Source organism: Pseudophryne corroboree (genome assembly GCF_028390025.1).
Source record: "Pseudophryne corroboree isolate aPseCor3 chromosome 8 unlocalized genomic scaffold, aPseCor3.hap2 SUPER_8_unloc_6, whole genome shotgun sequence".
Taxonomy (NCBI): Eukaryota; Metazoa; Chordata; class Amphibia; order Anura; family Myobatrachidae; genus Pseudophryne; species Pseudophryne corroboree.
The window spans coordinates 222,464-241,157 of NW_026967624.1; the positions used below are offsets into that span (position 1 = coordinate 222,464).

At 49.5% G+C, this 18,694-nt stretch overlaps 1 protein-coding gene across 2 annotated transcripts in view; it reads right to left on the reverse strand.

Annotated features, from left to right (window-relative positions):
* MARK4 (microtubule affinity regulating kinase 4) overlaps positions 1-18,694 on the reverse strand; it is a 404,265-nt gene that overhangs the window by 168,491 nt on the left and 217,080 nt on the right. For both annotated transcript variants that reach the window (XM_063950480.1, XM_063950481.1), the window contains one exon: positions 17,314-17,417. In XM_063950480.1, coding sequence (XP_063806550.1) covers positions 17,314-17,417 — 104 coding nt within the window. The remainder of the gene's footprint in view (positions 1-17,313; positions 17,418-18,694) is intronic.

An 18,694-nucleotide genomic window follows, 5' to 3' on the forward strand; every position in this document is an offset into this window, starting at 1 on the left:
CACCTGTTCTCTTTCCCATCCTCACATCACAGGACTCACCTGTTCTCTTTCCCATTCTCACCTGACAGGACTCACCTGTTCTCTTTCCCATCCTCACATCACAGGACTCACCTGTTCTCTTTCCCATTCTCACCTGACAAGACTCACCTCTTCTCTTTCTCATCCTCACCTGACAGGACTCACCTGTTCTCTTTCCCATTCTCACCTGACAGGACTCCCCTGTTCTCTTTCCTATTCTCACCTGACAGGACTCACCTGTTCTCTTTCCCATTCTCACCTGACTGGACTCACCTGTTCTCTTTCCCATTCTCACCTCACAGGACTCACCTGTTCTCTTTCCCATTCTCACCTCACAGAACTCACCTGTTCTCTTTCCCATCCTCACCTGACAGGACTCACCTGTTCTCTTTCCCATTCTCACCTGACAGGACTCACCTGTTCTCTTTCCCATTCTCACCTGACAGGACTCACCTGTTCTCTTTCCCATTCTCACATCACAGGACTCACCTGTTCTCTTTCCCATCCTCACATCACAGGACTCACCTGTTCTCTTTCCCATCCTCACATCACAGGACTCACCTGTTCTCTTTCCCATTCTCATCTGACAGGACTCACCTGTTCTCTTTACCATTCTCACCTCACAGGACTCACCTGTTCTCTTTCCCATTCTCACCTCACAGGACTCACCTGTTCTCTTTCCCATCCTCACATCACAGGACTCACCTGTTCTCTTTCCCATCCTCACATCACAGGACTCACCTGTTCTCTTTCCCATTTTCACCTCACATGACTCACCTGTTCTCTTTCCCATTCTCACCTCACAGGACTCATCTGTTCTCTTTCCCATCCTCACCTCACAGGACTCACCTGTTCTCTTTCCCATCCTCACATCACAGGACTCACCTGTTCACTTTCCCATTCTCACCTCACAGGACTCACCTGTTCTCTTTCCCATCCTCACCTCACAGGACTCACCTGTTCTCTTTCCCATCCTCACCTTACAGGACTCACCTGTTCTCTTTCCTATCCTCACCTCACAGGACTCACCTGTTCTCTTTCCCATCCTCACCTCACAGGACTCACCTGTTCTCTTTCCCATCCTCACATCACAGGACTCACCTGTTCTCTTTCCCATTCTCACCTGACAGGACTCACCTGTTCTCTTTCCCATCCTCACATCACAGGACTCACCTGTTCTCTTTCCCATTCTCACCTGACAGGACTCACCTGTTCTCTTTCCCATCCTAACATCACAGGACTCACCTGTTCTCTTTCCCATTCTCAACGCACAGGACTCACCTGTTCTCTTTCCTATTCTCACCTGACAGGACTCACCTGTTCTCTTTCCCATTCTCACCTGACTGGACTCACCTGTTCTCTTTCCCATTCTCACATCACAGGACTCACCTGTTCTCTTTCCCATTCTCACCTCACAGGACTCACCTGTTCTCTTTCCCATTCTCACATCACAGGACTCACCTGTTCTCTTTCCCATTCTCACCTCACAGGACTCACCTGTTCTCTTTCCCATTCTCACCTCACAGGACTCACTTGTTCTCTTTCCCATTCTCACCTCACAGGACTCACCTGTTCTCTTTCCCATCCTCACCTCACTGGACTCACCTGTTCTCTTTCCCATTCTCACCTCACAGGACTCACCTGTTCTCTTTCCCATCCTCACCTCACAGGACTCACCTGTTCTCTTTCCCATCCTCACATCACAGGACTCACCTGTTCTCTTTCCCATCCTCACATCACATGACTCACCTGTTCTCTTTCCCATTCTCACCTGACAGGACTCACCTGTTCTCTTTCCCATCCTAACATCACAGGACTCACCTGTTCTCTTTCCCATTCTCACCGCACAGGACTCACCTGTTCTCTTTCCTATTCTCACCTGACAGGACTCACCTGTTCTCTTTCCCATTCTCACCTGACTGGACTCACCTGTTCTCTTTCCCATTCTCACATCACAGGACTCACCTGTTCTCTTTCCCATTCTCACCTCACAGGACTCACCTGTTCTCTTTCCCATTCTCACCTCACAGGACTCACCTGTTCTCTTTCCCATCCTCTCATCACAGGACTCACCTGTTCTATTTCCCATTCTCACCTCACAGGACTCACCTGTTCTCTTTCCCATTCTCACCTCACAGGACTCACCTGTTCTCTTTCCTATTCTCACCTCACAGAACTCACCTGTTCTTTCCCATTCTCACCTGACAGGACTCACCTGTTCTCTTTCCCATTCTCACCTGACAGGACTCACCTGTTCTCTTTCCCATCCTCACATCACAGGACTCACCTGTTCTCTTTCCCATTCTTACCTCACAGAACTCACCTGTTCTCTTTCCCATCCTAACATCACAGGACTCACCTGTTCTCTTTCCCATTCTCACCGCACAGGACTCACCTGTTCTCTTTCCCATCCTCACATCACAGGACTCACCTGTTCTCTTTCCCATTCTCACTGCACAGGACTCACCTGTTCTCTTTCCTATTCTCACCTGACAGGACTCACCTGTTCTCTTTCCCATTCTCACCTGACTGGACTCACCTGTTCTCTTTTCCATTCTCACATCACAGGACTCACCTGTTCTCTTTCCCATTCTAACCTCACAGGACTCACCTGTTCTCTTTCCCATTCTCACCTCACAGGACTCACCTGTTCTCTTTCCCATCCTCACATCACAGGACTCACCTGTTCTCTTTCCCATTCTCACCGCACAGGACTCACCTGTTCTCTTTCCTATTCTCACCTGACAGGACTCACCTGTTCTCTTTCCCATTCTCACCTCACAGGACTCACCTGTTCTCTTTCCCATCCTCACATCACAGGGCTCACCTGTTCTCTTTCCCATTCTCACCTGACAGGACTCACCTGTTCTCTTTCCCATCCTAACATCACAGGACTCACCTGTTCTCTTTCCCATTCTCACCGCACAGGACTCACCTGTTCTCTTTCCTATTCTCACCTGACAGGACTCACCTGTTCTCTTTCCCATTCTCACCTGACTGGACTCACCTGTTCTCTTTCCCATTCTCACCTGACAGGACTCACCTGTTCTCTTTCCCATCCTAACATCACAGGACTCACCTGTTCTCTTTCCCATTCTCACCGCACAGGGCTCACCTGTTCTCTTTCCTATTCTCACCTGACAGGACTCACCTGTTCTCTTTCCCATTCTCACCTGACAGGACTCACCTGTTCTCTTTCCCATCCTCACATCACAGGACTCACCTGTTCTCTTTCCCATTCTCACCTGACAGGACTCACCTGTTCTCTTTCCCATCCTAACATCACAGGACTCACCTGTTCTCTTTCCCATTCTCACCGCACAGGACTCACCTGTTCTCTTTCCTATTCTCACCTGACAGGACTCACCTGTTCTCTTTCCCATCCTCACCTCACAGGACTCACCTGTTCTCTTTCCCATTCTCACCTGACAGGACTCACCTGTTCTCTTTCCCATTCTCACCGCACAGGACTCACCTGTTCTCTTTCCTATTCTCACCTGACAGGACTCACCTGTTCTCTTTCCCATTCTCACATCACAGGACTCACCTGTTCTCTTTCCCATTCTCACCTCACAGGACTCACCTGTTCTCTTTCCCATCCTCACCTCACAGGACTCACCTGTTCTCTTTCCCATTCTCACCTCACAGGACTCACCTGTTCTCTCTCCCATCCTAACATCACAGGACTCACCTGTTCTCTTTCCCATTCTCACCGCACAGGACTCACCTGTTCTCTTTCCTATTCTCACCTGACAGGACTCACCTGTTCTCTTTCCCATTCTCACCTCACAGGACTCACCTGTTCTCTTTCCCATCCTCACATCACAGGACTCACCTGTTCTCATTCCCATTCTCACCTGACAGGACTCACCTGTTCTCTTTCCCATCCTAACATCACAGGACTCACCTGTTCTCTTTCCCATTCTCACCGCACAGGACTCACCTGTTCTCTTTCCTATTCTCACCTGACAGGACTCACCTGTTCTCTTTCCCATTCTCACCTGACTGGACTCACCTGTTCTCTTTCCCATTCTCACCTGACAGGACTCACCTGTTCTCTTTCCCATCCTCACATCACAGGACTCACCTGTTCTCTTTCCCATTCTCACCTGACAGGACTCACCTGTTCTCTTTCCCATCCTAACATCACAGGACTCACCTGTTCTCTTTCCCATTCTCACCGCACAGGACTCACCTGTTCTCTTTCCTATTCTCACCTGACAGGACTCACCTGTTCTCTTTCCCATTCTCACATCACAGGACTCACCTGTTCTCTTTCCCATTCTCACCTCACAGGACTCACCTGTTCTCTTTCCCATTCTCACCTCACAGGACTCACCTGTTCTCTTTCCCATCCTCACATCACAGGACTCACCTGTACTCTTTCCCATTCTCACCTGACAGGACTCACCTGTTCTCTCTCCCATCCTAACATCACAGGACTCACCTGTTCTCTTTCCCATTCTCACCGCACAGGACTCACATGTTCTCTTTCCTAATCTCACCTGACAGGACTCACCTGTTCTCTTTCCCATTCTCACCTCACAGGACTCACCTGTTCTCTTTACCATCCTCACATCACAGGACTCACCTGTTCTCTTTCCCATTCTCACCTGACAGGACTCACCTGTTCTCTTTCCCATCCTAACATCACAGGACTCACCTGTTCTCTTTCCCATTCTCACCGCACAGGACTCACCTGTTCTCTTTCCTATTCTCACCTGACAGGACTCACCTGTTCTCTTTCCCATTCTCACCTGACTGGACTCACCTGTTCTCTTTCCCATTCTCACCTGACTGGACTCACCTGTTCTCTTTCCCATCCTCACCTCACAGGACTCACCTGTTCTCTTTCCCATCCTAACATCACAGGACTCACCTGTTCTCTTTCCCATTCTCACCGCACAGGACTCACCTGTTCTCTTTCCTATTCTCACCTGACAGGACTCACCTGTTCTCTTTCCCATTCTCACATCACAGGACTCACCTGTTCTCTTTCCCATTCTCACATCACAGGACTCACCTGTTCTCTTTCCCATTCTCACCTCACAGGACTCACCTGTTCTCTTTCCCATCCTCACCTCACAGGACTCACCTGTTCTCTTTCCCATTCTCACCTCACAGGACTCACCTGTTCTCTTTCCCATTCTCACCTCACAGGACTCACCTGTTCTCTTTCCCATTCTCACCTCACAGGACTCACCTGTTCTCTTTCCCATCCTCACCTGACAGGACTCACCTGTTCTCTTTCCCATTCTCACCTCACAGGACTCACCTGTTCTCTTTCCCATTCTCACCTCACAGGACTCACCTGTTCTCTTTCCCATTCTCACCTCACAGGACTCACCTGTTCTCTTTCCCATCCTCACCGGACAGGACTCACCTGTTCTCTTTCCCATCCTCACCTCACAGGACTCACCTGTTCTCTTTCCCATCCTAACATCACAGGACTCACCTGTTCTCTTTCCTATTCTCACCTGACAGGACTCACCTGTTCTCTTTCCCATCCTCACCTCACAGGACTCACCTGTTCTCTTTCCCATCCTCACCTGACAGGACTCACCTGTTCTCTTTCCCATCCTCACCTCACAGGACTCACCTGTTCTTTCCCATCCTAACATCACAGGACTCACCTGTTCTCTTTCCTATTCTCACCTGACTGGACTCACCTGTTCTCTTTCCCATCCTCACCTCACAGGACTCACCTGTTCTCTTTCCCATTCTCACCTCACAGGACTCACCTGTTCTCTTTCCCATTCTCACCTCACAGGACTCACCTGTTCTCTTTCCCATTCTCACCTCACAGGACTCACCTGTTCTCTTTCCCATTCTCACCTCACAGAACTCACCTGTTCTCTTTCCCATCCTAACATCACAGGACTCACCTGTTCTCTTTCCCATTCTCACCGCACAGGACTCACTTGTTCTCTTTCCTATTCTCACCTGACAGGACTCACCTGTTCTCTTTCCCATTCTCACATCACATGACTCACCTGTTCTCTTTCCCATTCTCACCTCACAGGACTCACCTGTTCTCTTTCCCATCCTCACCTCACAGGACTCACCTGTTCTCTTTCCCATTCTCACCTCACAGGACTCACCTGTTCTCTTTCCCATCCTCACCTCACAGGACTCACCTGTTCTCTTTCCCATTCTCACCTCACAGGACTCACCTGTTCTCTTTCCCATCCTCACCTCACAGGACTCACCTGTTCTCTTTCCCATCCTCACATCACATGACTCACCTGTTCTCTTTCCCATTCTCACCTGACAGGACTCGCCTGTTCTCTTTCCCATCCTAACATCACAGGACTCAGCTGTTCTCTTTCCCATTCTCACCTCACAGGACTCAGCTGTTCTCTTTCCCATTCTCACCTCACAGGACTCAGCTGTTCTCTTTCCCATTCTCACCTCACAGAACTCACCTGTTCTCTTTCCCATCCTCACCTGACAGGACTCACCTGTTCTCTTTCCCATTCTCACCTGACTGGACTCACCTGTTCTCTTTCCCATTCTCACCTGACAGGACTCACCTGTTCTCTTTCCCATTCTCACCTCACAGAACTCACCTGTTCTCTTTCCCATCCTCACCTGACAGGACTCACCTGTTCCATTTCCCATTCTCACCTGACTGGACTCACCTGTTCTCTTTCCCATTCTCACCTGACAGGACTCACCTGTTCTCTTTCCCATTCTCACCTCACAGGACTCAGCTGTTCTCTTTCCCATTCTCACCTCACAGGACTCACCTGTTCTCTTTCCCATTCTCACCTCACAGAACTCACCTGTTCTCTTTCCCATCCTCACCTGACAGGACTCACCTGTTCTCTTTCCCATTCTCACCTGACAGGACTCACCTGTTCTCTTTCCCATACTCACATCGCAGAACTCACCTGTTCTCTTTCCCATCCTCACCTCACAGGACTCACCTGTTCTCTTTCCCATCCTCACATCACAGAACTCACCTGTTCTCTTTCCCATCCTCACCTGACAGGACTCACCTGTTCTCTTTCCCATTCTCACCTGACTGGACTCACCTGTTCTCTTTCCCATTCTCACCTGACAGGACTCACCTGTTCTCTTTCCCATTCTCACCTCACAGGACTCAGCTGTTCTCTTTCCCATTCTCACCTCACAGGACTCACCTGTTCTCTTTCCCATTCTCACCTCACAGAACTCACCTGTTCTCTTTCCCATCCTCACCTGACAGGACTCACCTGTTCTCTTTCCCATTCTCACCTGACAGGACTCACCTGTTCTCTTTCCCATACTCACATCGCAGAACTCACCTGTTCTCTTTCCCATCCTCACCTCACAGAACTCACCTGTTCTCTTACCCATCCTCACCTGACAGGACTCACCTGTTCTCTTTCCCATCCTCACCTGACAGGACTCACCTGTTCTCTTTCCCATCCTCACATCACAGGACTCACCTGTTCTCTTTCCCATTCTCACCTGACAGGACTCACCTGTTCTCTTTCCCATCCTAACATCACAGGACTCACCTGTTCTCTTTCCCATTCTCACCGCACAGGACTCACCTGTTCTCTTTCCTATTCTCACCTGACAGGACTCACCTGTTCTCTTTCCCATTCTCACATCACAGGACTCACCTGTTCGCTTTCCCATTCTCACCTCACAGGACTCACCTGTTCTCTTTCCCATCCTCACCTCACAGGACTCACCTGTTCTCTATCCCATTCTCACCTGGCAGGACTCACCTGTTCTCTTTCCCATTCTCACCGCACAGGACTCACCTGTTCTCTTTCCTATTCTCACCTGACAGGACTCACCTGTTCTCTTTCCCATTCTCACATCACAGGACTCACCTGTTCTCTTTCCCATTCTCACCTCACAGGACTCACCTGTTCTCTTTCCGATCCTCACCTCACAGGACTCACCTCTTCTCTTTCCCATTCTCACCTGACAGGACTCACCTGTTCTCTTTCCCATCCTCACATCACAGGACTCACCTGTTCTCTTTCCCATTCTCACCTGACAGGACTCACCTGTTCTCTTTCCCATCCTAACATCACAGGACTCACCTGTTCTCTTTCCCATTCTCACCGCACAGGACTCACCTGTTCTCTTTCCTATTCTCACCTGACAGGACTCACCTGTTCTCTTTCCCATTCTCACATCACAGGACTCACCTGTTCTCTTTCCCATTCTCACCTCACAGGACTCACCTGTTCTCTTTCCCATTCTCACCTGACAGGACTCACCTGTTCTCTTTCCCATCCTAACATCACAGGACTCACCTGTTCTCTTTCCCATTCTCACCGCACAGGACTCACCTGTTCTCTTTCCTATTCTCACCTGACAGGACTCACCTGTTCTCTTTCCCATTCTCACATCACAGGACTCACCTGTTCTCTTTCCCATTCTCACCTCACAGGACTCACCTGTTCTCTTTCCCATTCTCACCTCACAGGACTCACCTGTTCTCTTTCCCATCCTCACATCACAGGACTCACCTGTACTCTTTCCCATTCTCACCTGACAGGACTCACCTGTTCTCTCTCCCATCCTAACATCACAGGACTCACCTTTTCTCTTTCCCATTCTCACCGCACAGGACTCACCTGTTCTCTTTCCTATTCTCACCTGACAGGACTCACCTGTTCTCTTTCCCATTCTCACCTCACAGGACTCACCTGTTCTCTTTACCATCCTCACATCACAGGACTCACCTGTTCTCTTTCCCATTCTCACCTGACAGGACTCACCTGTTCTCTTTCCCATCCTAACATCACAGGACTCACCTGTTCTCTTTCCCATTCTCACCGCACAGGACTCACCTGTTCTCTTTCCTATTCTCACCTGACAGGACTCACCTGTTCTCTTTCCCATTCTCACCTGACTGGACTCACCTGTTCTCTTTCCCATTCTCACCTGACTGGACTCACCTGTTCTCTTTCCCATCCTCACCTCACAGGACTCACCTGTTCTCTTTCCCATCCTAACATCACAGGACTCACCTGTTCTCTTTCCCATTCTCACCGCACAGGACTCACCTGTTCTCTTTCCTATTCTCACCTGACAGGACTCACCTGTTCTCTTTCCCATTCTCACATCACAGGACTCACCTGTTCTCTTTCCCATTCTCACCTCACAGGACTCACCTGTTCTCTTTCCCATCCTCACCTCACAGGACTCACCTGTTCTCTTTCCCATTCTCACCTCACAGGACTCACCTGTTCTCTTTCCCATCCTCACCTCACAGGACTCACCTGTTCTCTTTCCCATTCTCACCTCACAGGACTCACCTGTTCTCTTTCCCATCCTCACCTCACAGGACTCACCTGTTCTCTTTCCCATCCTCACCTCACAGGACTCACCTGTTCTCTTTCCCATTCTCACCTGACAGGACTCACCTGTTCTCTCTCCCATCCTAACATCACAGGACTCACCTGTTCTCTTTCCCATTCTCACCGCACAGGACTCACCTGTTCTCTTTCCTATTCTCACCTGACAGGACTCACCTGTTCTCTTTCCCATTCTCACCTCACAGGACTCACCTGTTCTCTTTCCCATCCTCACATCACAGGACTCACCTGTTCTCATTCCCATTCTCACCTGACAGGACTCACCTGTTCTCTTTCCCATCCTAACATCACAGGACTCACCTGTTCTCTTTCCCATTCTCACCGCACAGGACTCACCTGTTCTCTTTCCTATTCTCACCTGACAGGACTCACCTGTTCTCTTTCCCATTCTCACCTGACTGGACTCACCTGTTCTCTTTCCCATTCTCACCTGACAGGACTCACCTGTTCTCTTTCCCATCCTCACATCACAGGACTCACCTGTTCTCTTTCCCATTCTCACCTGACAAGACTCACCTGTTCTCTTTCCCATCCTAACATCACAGGACTCACCTGTTCTCTTTCCCATTCTCACCGCACAGGACTCACCTGTTCTCTTTCCTATTCTCACCTGACAGGACTCACCTGTTCTCTTTCCCATTCTCACATCACAGGACTCACCTGTTCTCTTTCCCATTCTCTCCTCACAGGACTCACCTGTTCTCTTTCCCATTCTCACCTCACAGGACTCACCTGTTCTCTCTCCCATCCTCACATCACAGGACTCACCTGTACTCTTTCCCATTCTCACCTGACAGGACTCACCTGTTCTCTCTCCCATCCTAACATCACAGGACTCACCTGTTCTCTTTCCCATTCTCACCGCACAGGACTCACATGTTCTCTTTCCTATTCTCACCTGACAGGACTCACCTGTTCTCTTTCCCATTCTCACCTCACAGGACTCACCTGTTCTCTTTACCATCCTCACATCACAGGACTCACCTGTTCTCTTTCCCATTCTCACCTGACAGGACTCACCTGTTCTCTTTCCCATCCTAACATCACAGGACTCACCTGTTCTCTTTCCCATTCTCACCGCACAGGACTCACCTGTTCTCTTTCCTATTCTCACCTGACAGGACTCACCTGTTCTCTTTCCCATTCTCACCTGACTGGACTCACCTGTTCTCTTTCCCATTCTCACCTGACTGGACTCACCTGTTCTCTTTCCCATCCTCACCTCACAGGACTCACCTGTTCTCTTTCCCATCCTAACATCACAGGACTCACCTGTTCTCTTTCCCATTCTCACCGCACAGGACTCACCTGTTCTCTTTCCTATTCTCACCTGACAGGACTCACCTGTTCTCTTTCCCATTCTCACATCACAGGACTCACCTGTTCTCTTTCCCATTCTCACCTCACAGGACTCACCTGTTCTCTTTCCCATTCTCACCTCACAGGACTCACCTGTTCTCTTTCCCATCCTCACCTCACAGGACTCACCTGTTCTCTTTCCCATTCTCACCTCACAGGACTCACCTGTTCTCTTTCCCATTCTCACCTCACAGGACTCACCTGTTCTCTTTCCCATTCTCACCTCACAGGACTCACCTGTTCTCTTTCCCATCCTCACCTGACAGGACTCACCTGTTCTCTTTCCCATTCTCACCTCACAGGACTCACCTGTTCTCTTTCCCATTCTCACCTCACAGGACTCACCTGTTCTCTTTCCCATTCTCACCTCACAGGACTCACCTGTTCTCTTTCCCATCCTCACCGGACAGGACTCACCTGTTCTCTTTCCCATCCTCACCTCACAGGACTCACCTGTTCTCTTTCCCATCCTAACATCACAGGACTCACCTGTTCTCTTTCCTATTCTCACCTGACAGGACTCACCTGTTCTCTTTCCCATCCTCACCTCACAGGACTCACCTGTTCTCTTTCCCATCCTCACCTGACAGGACTCACCTGTTCTCTTTCCCATCCTCACCTCACAGGACTCACCTGTTCTTTCCCATCCTAACATCTCAGGACTCACCTGTTCTCTTTCCTATTCTCACCTGACTGGACTCACCTGTTCTCTTTCCCATCCTCACCTCACAGGACTCACCTGTTCTCTTTCCCATTCTCACCTCACAGGACTCACCTGTTCTCTTTCCCATTCTCACCTCACAGGACTCACCTGTTCTCTTTCCCATTCTCACCTCACAGGACTCACCTGTTCTCTTTCCCATTCTCACCTCACAGAACTCACCTGTTCTCTTTCCCATCCTAACATCACAGGACTCACCTGTTCTCTTTCCCATTCTCACCGCACAGGACTCACTTGTTCTCTTTCCTATTCTCACCTGACAGGACTCACCTGTTCTCTTTCCCATTCTCACATCACATGACTCACCTGTTCTCTTTCCCATTCTCACCTCACAGGACTCACCTGTTCTCTTTCCCATCCTCACCTCACAGGACTCACCTGTTCTCTTTCCCATTCTCACCTCACAGGACTCACCTGTTCTCTTTCCCATCCTCACCTCACAGGACTCACCTGTTCTCTTTCCCATTCTCACCTCACAGGACTCACCTGTTCTCTTTCCCATCCTCACCTCACAGGACTCACCTGTTCTCTTTCCCATCCTCACATCACAGGACTCACCTGTTCTCTTTCCCATTCTCACCTGACAGGACTCGCCTGTTCTCTTTCCCATCCTAACATCACAGGACTCAGCTGTTCTCTTTCCCATTCTCACCTCACAGGACTCAGCTGTTCTCTTTCCCATTCTCACCTCACAGGACTCAGCTGTTCTCTTTCCCATTCTCACCTCACAGGACTCACCTGTTCTCTTTCCCATCCTCACCTGACAGGACTCACCTGTTCTCTTTCCCATTCTCACCTGACTGGACTCACCTGTTCTCTTTCCCATTCTCACCTGACAGGACTCACCTGTTCTCTTTCCCATTCTCACCTCACAGAACTCACCTGTTCTCTTTCCCATCCTCACCTGACAGGACTCACCTGTTCCATTTCCCATTCTCACCTGACTGGACTCACCTGTTCTCTTTCCCATTCTCACCTGACAGGACTCACCTGTTCTCTTTCCCATTCTCACCTCACAGGACTCAGCTGTTCTCTTTCCCATTCTCACCTCACAGGACTCACCTGTTCTCTTTCCCATTCTCACCTCACAGAACTCACCTGTTCTCTTTCCCATCCTCACCTGACAGGACTCACCTGTTCTCTTTCCCATTCTCACCTGACAGGACTCACCTGTTCTCTTTCCCATACTCACATCGCAGAACTCACCTGTTCTCTTTCCCATCCTCACCTGACAGGACTCACCTGTTCCATTTCCCATTCTCACCTGACTGGACTCACCTGTTCTCTTTCCCATTCTCACCTGACAGGACTCACCTGTTCTCTTTCCCATTCTCACCTCACAGGACTCAGCTGTTCTCTTTCCCATTCTCACCTCACAGGACTCACCTGTTCTCTTTCCCATTCTCACCTCACAGAACTCACCTGTTCTCTTTCCCATCCTCACCTGACAGGACTCACCTGTTCTCTTTCCCATTCTCACCTGACAGGACTCACCTGTTCTCTTTCCCATACTCACATCGCAGAACTCACCTGTTCTCTTTCCCATCCTCACCTCACAGGACTCACCTGTTCTCTTTCCCATCCTCACATCACAGAACTCACCTGTTCTCTTTCCCATCCTCACCTGACAGGACTCACCTGTTCTCTTTCCCATTCTCACCTGACTGGACTCACCTGTTCTCTTTCCCATTCTCACCTGACAGGACTCACCTGTTCTCTTTCCCATTCTCACCTCACAGGACTCAGCTGTTCTCTTTCCCATTCTCACCTCACAGGACTCACCTGTTCTCTTTCCCATTCTCACCTCACAGGACTCACCTGTTCTCTTTCCCATCCTCACCTGACAGGACTCACCTGTTCTCTTTCCCATTCTCACCTGACAGGACTCACCTGTTCTCTTTCCCATACTCACATCGCAGAACTCACCTGTTCTCTTTCCCATCCTCACCTCACAGAACTCACCTGTTCTCTTACCCATCCTCACCTGACAGGACTCACCTGTTCTCTTTCCCATCCTCACCTGACAGGACTCACCTGTTCTCTTTCCCATCCTCACATCACAGGACTCACCTGTTCTCTTTCCCATTCTCACCTGACAGGACTCACCTGTTCTCTTTCCCATCCTAACATCACAGGACTCACCTGTTCTCTTTCCCATTCTCACCGCACAGGACTCACCTGTTCTCTTTCCTATTCTCACCTGACAGGACTCACCTGTTCTCTTTCCCATTCTCACATCACAGGACTCACCTGTTCTCTTTCCCATTCTCACCTCACAGGACTCACCTGTTCTCTTTCCCATCCTCACCTCACAGGACTCACCTGTTCTCTATCCCATTCTCACCTGGCAGGACTCACCTGTTCTCTTTCCCATTCTCACCGCACAGGACTCACCTGTTCTCTTTCCTATTCTCACCTGACAGGACTCACCTGTTCTCTTTCCCATTCTCACATCACAGGACTCACCTGTTCTCTTTCCCATTCTCACCTCACAGGACTCACCTGTTCTCTTTCCCATCCTCACCTGACAGGACTCACCTCTTCTCTTTCCCATTCTCACCTGACAGGACTCACCTGTTCTCTTTCCCATCCTCACATCACAGGACTCACCTGTTCTCTTTCCCATTCTCACCTGACAGGACTCACCTGTTCTCTTTCCCATCCTAACATCACAGGACTCACCTGTTCTCTTTCCCATTCTCACCGCACAGGACTCACCTGTTCTCTTTCCTATTCTCACCTGACAGGACTCACCTGTTCTCTTTCCCATTCTCACATCACAGGACTCACCTGTTCTCTTTCCCATTCTCACCTCACAGGACTCACCTGTTCTCTTTCCCATTCTCACCTCACAGGACTCACCTGTTCTCTTTCCCATCCTCACATCACAGGACTCACCTGTACTCTTTCCCATTCTCACCTGACATGACTCACCTGTTCTCTCTCCCATCCTAACATCACAGGACTCACCTTTTCTCTTTCCCATTCTCACCGCACAGGACTCACCTGTTCTCTTTCCTATTCTCACCTGACAGGACTCACCTGTTCTCTTTCCCATTCTCACCTCACAGGACTCACCTGTTCTCTTTACCATCCTCACATCACAGGACTCACCTGTTCTCTTTCCCATTCTCACCTGACAGGACTCACCTGTTCTCTTTCCCATCCTAACATCACAGGACTCACCTGTTCTCTTTCCCATTCTCACCGCACAGGACTCACCTGTTCTCTTTCCTATTCTCACCTGACAGGACTCACCTGTTCTCTTTCCCATTCTCACCTGACAGGACTCACCTGTTCTCTTTCCCATTCTCACCTGACTGGACTCACCTGTTCTCTTTCCCATCCTCACCTCACAGGACTCACCTGTTCTCTTTCCCATCCTAACATCACAGGACTCACCTGTTCTCTTTCCCATTCTCACCGCACAGGACTCACCTGTTCTCTTTCCTATTCTCACCTGACAGGACTCACCTGTTCTCTTTCCCATTCTCACATCACAGGACTCACCTGTTCTCTTTCCCATTCTCACCTCACAGGACTCACCTGTTCTCTTTCCCATCCTCACCTCACAGGACTCACCTGTTCTCTTTCCCATTCTCACCTCACAGGACTCACCTGTTCTCTTTCCCATCCTCACCTCACAGGACTCACCTGTTCTCTTTCCCATTCTCACCTCACAGGACTCACCTGTTCTCTTTCCCATCCTCACCTCACAGGACTCACCTGTTCTCTTTCCCATCCTCACATCACAGGACTCACCTGTTCTCTTTCCCATTCTCACCTGACAGGACTCACCTGTTCTCTTTCCCATCCTAACATCACAGGACTCACCTGTTCTCTTTCCCATTCTTACCGCACAGGACTCACCTGTTCTCTTTCCTATTCTCACCTGACAGGACTCACCTGTTCTCTTTCCCATTCTCACCTGACTGGACTCACCTGTTCTCTTTCCCATCCTCACCTGACAGGACTCACCTGTTCTCTTTCCCATTTTCACCTCACAGGACTCACCTGTTCTCTTTCCCATTCTCACCTCACAGGACTCACCTGTTCTCTTTCCCATTCTCACCTCACAGGACTCACCTGTTCTCTTTCCCATCCTCACCTCACAGGACTCACCTGTTCTCTTTCCCATCCTAACATCACAGGACTCACCTGTTCTCTTTCCTATTCTCACCTGACAGGACTCACCTGTTCTCTTTCCCATCCTCACCTCACAGGACTCACCTGTTCTCTTTCCTATCCTCACCTGACAGGACTCACCTGTTCTCTTTCCCATCCTCACCTCACAGGACTCACCTGTTCTCTTTCCCATCCTAACATCACAGGACTCACCTGTTCTCTTTCCTATTCTCACCTGACTGGACTCACCTGTTCTCTTTCCCATCCTCACCTCACAGGACTCACCTGTTCTCTTTCCCATTCTCACCTCACAGGACTCACCTGTTCTCTTTCCCATTCTCACCTCACAGGACTCACCTGTTCTCTTTCCCATTCTCACCTCACAGGACTCACCTGTTCTCTTTCCCATTCTCACCTCACAGAACTCACCTGTTCTCTTTCCCATCCTAACATCACAGGACTCACCTGTTCTCTTTCCCATTCTCACCGCACAGGACTCACTTGTTCTCTTTCCTATTCTCACCTGACAGGACTCACCTGTTCTCTTTCCCATTCTCACATCACATGACTCACCTGTTCTCTTTCCCATTCTCACCTCACAGGACTCACCTGTTCTCTTTCCCATCCTCACCTCACAGGACTCACCTGTTCTCTTTCCCATTCTCACCTCACAGGACTCACCTGTTCTCTTTCCCATCCTCACCTCACAGGACTCACCTGTTCTCTTTCCCATTCTCACCTCACAGGACTCACCTGTTCTCTTTCCCATCCTCACCTCACAGGACTCACCTGTTCTCTTTCCCATCCTCACATCACAGGACTCGCCTGTTCTCTTTCCCATCCTAACATCACAGGACTCACCTGTTCTCTTTCCCATTCTCACCGCACAGGACTCACCTGTTCTCTTTCCTATTCTCACCTGACAGGACTCACCTGTTCTCTTTCCCATTCTCACCTGACTGGACTCACCTGTTCTCTTTCCCATTCTCACCTGACAGGACTCGCCTGTTCTCTTTCCCATTCTCACCTGACTGGACTCACCTGTTCTCTTTCCCATTCTCACCTCACAGGACTCAGCTGTTCTCTTTCCCATTCTCACCTCACAGGACTCACCTGTTCTCTTTCCCATCCTCACATCACAGGACTCACCTGTTCTCTTTCCCATTCTCACCTGACAGGACTCGCCTGTTCTCTTTCCCATCCTCACATCACAGGACTCACCTGTTCTCTTTCCCATCCTCACCTCACAGGACTCACCTGTTCTCTTTCCCATCCTCACATCACAGGACTCACCTGTTCTCTTTCCCATTCTCACCTGACAGGACTCGCCTGTTCTCTTTCCCATCCTCACCTCACAGGACTCACCTGTTCTCTTTCCCATCCTCACATCACAGGACTCACCTGTTCTCTTTCCCATTCTCACCTGACAGGACTCGCCTGTTCTCTTTCCCATCCTCACATCACAGGACTCACCTGTTCTCTTTCCCATCCTCACCTCACAGGACTCACCTGTTCTCTTTCCCATCCTCACCTCACAGGACTCACCTGATCTCTTTCCCATTCTCACCTCACAGAACTCACCTGTTCTCTTTCCCATCCTCACCTGACAGGACTCACCTGTTGTCTTTCCCATTCTCACCTGACTGGACTCACCTGTTCTCTTTCCCATCCTCACCTCACAGGACTCACCTGTTCTCTTTCCCATCCTAACATCACAGGACTCACCTGTTCTCTTTCCCATCCTAACATCACAGGACTCACCTGTTCTCTTTTCCATTGTGGAGGAGAGAATGTCGCTCAGAACCATGGCGATCTGTGCAAACATACGTGTTCCTTCTGCCCATCACTCCGGGAGGCGTGTTCATCTAATCATTACAAACATCACAAGCTGATTATTATAATACCATGGGGAAAGTGTGCGTGTGTGTGTGTGTGTGTGTGTGTGTGTGTGTGTGTGTGTGTGTGTGTGTGAGAAACTGAATGACAGCGTGTGTGCAAGTGTATGTGTGAATAAGTGAGTGTGAGTGAATGAGTGTCTGTGAGAGACAGTGAGTGTGAATGTAAATGAGGGTGGGTGTGTGAATGAATGAAAGTGTCTATGAGAGACAGTGAGTGTGTGTGTATATAAGTGAAAGTGAGTGTGTGTGAATAAGTGAGAGTGTGTGTGAATAAGTGAGAGTGTGTGAATAAGTGAGAGTGTCTATGAGAGACAGTGTGTGTGTGTGTGTGTGTGTGTGTGTGTGTGTGTGTGTGTGTGTGTGTGTGTGTGTGTGCATGAATGAGTGTCTGAGAGTGTGTGTGTATATATAGAAGTGAAAGTGAGTGTGTGTGAATAAGTGAGAGTGTCTATGAGAGACAGTGTGTGTGTGTGTATGAATGAGAGTGTCTGAGAGTGTGTGTGTATATATAAAAGTGAATGTGTGTGAATAAGTGAGAGTGAGTGAATAAGTGACAGTGTCTATGAGAGACAGTGGCCCTCATTCCGAGTTGTTCGCTCGCTAGCTGCTTTTAGCAGCTTTGCACACGCTAAGCCGCCGCCCTCTGGGAGTGAATCTTAGCATAGTAAAATTGCGAACAAAAGATTCGCAATATTGCGAATAGACACTTCTTAGCAGTTTCTGAGTAGCTCCAGACTTACTTGGCATCTGCGATCAGTTCAGTGCTTGTCGTTCCTGGTTTGACGTCACAAACACACCCAGCGTTCGCCCAGACACTCCTCCGTTTCTCCAGCCACTCCCGCGTTTTTCCCAGAAACGGCAGCGTTTTTTCGCACACACGAATAAAACGGCCAGTTTCCGCCCAGAAACACCCACTTCCTGTCAATCACATTACGATCACCAGAACTAAGAAAAAACCTTGTAATGCCGTGAGTAAAATACCTAACTGCATAGCAAATTTACTTGGCGCAGTCGCACTGCGGACATTGCGCATGCGCATTAGCGACTAATCGCTCCGTTGCGGAAAAAAAATAACGAGCGAACAACTCGGAATGACCACCAGTGTGTGTGTGAGAGAGAGTGAATAGTGTGTCTGAGACAGTGTGTGTGTGTGTGTGTGTGTGTGTGTGTGTGTGTGTGTGAGAGAGAGAGAGAGAGAGAGAGAGAGTGTGTATGTGTGTGTGTGTGTGTGTGTGTGTGTGTGA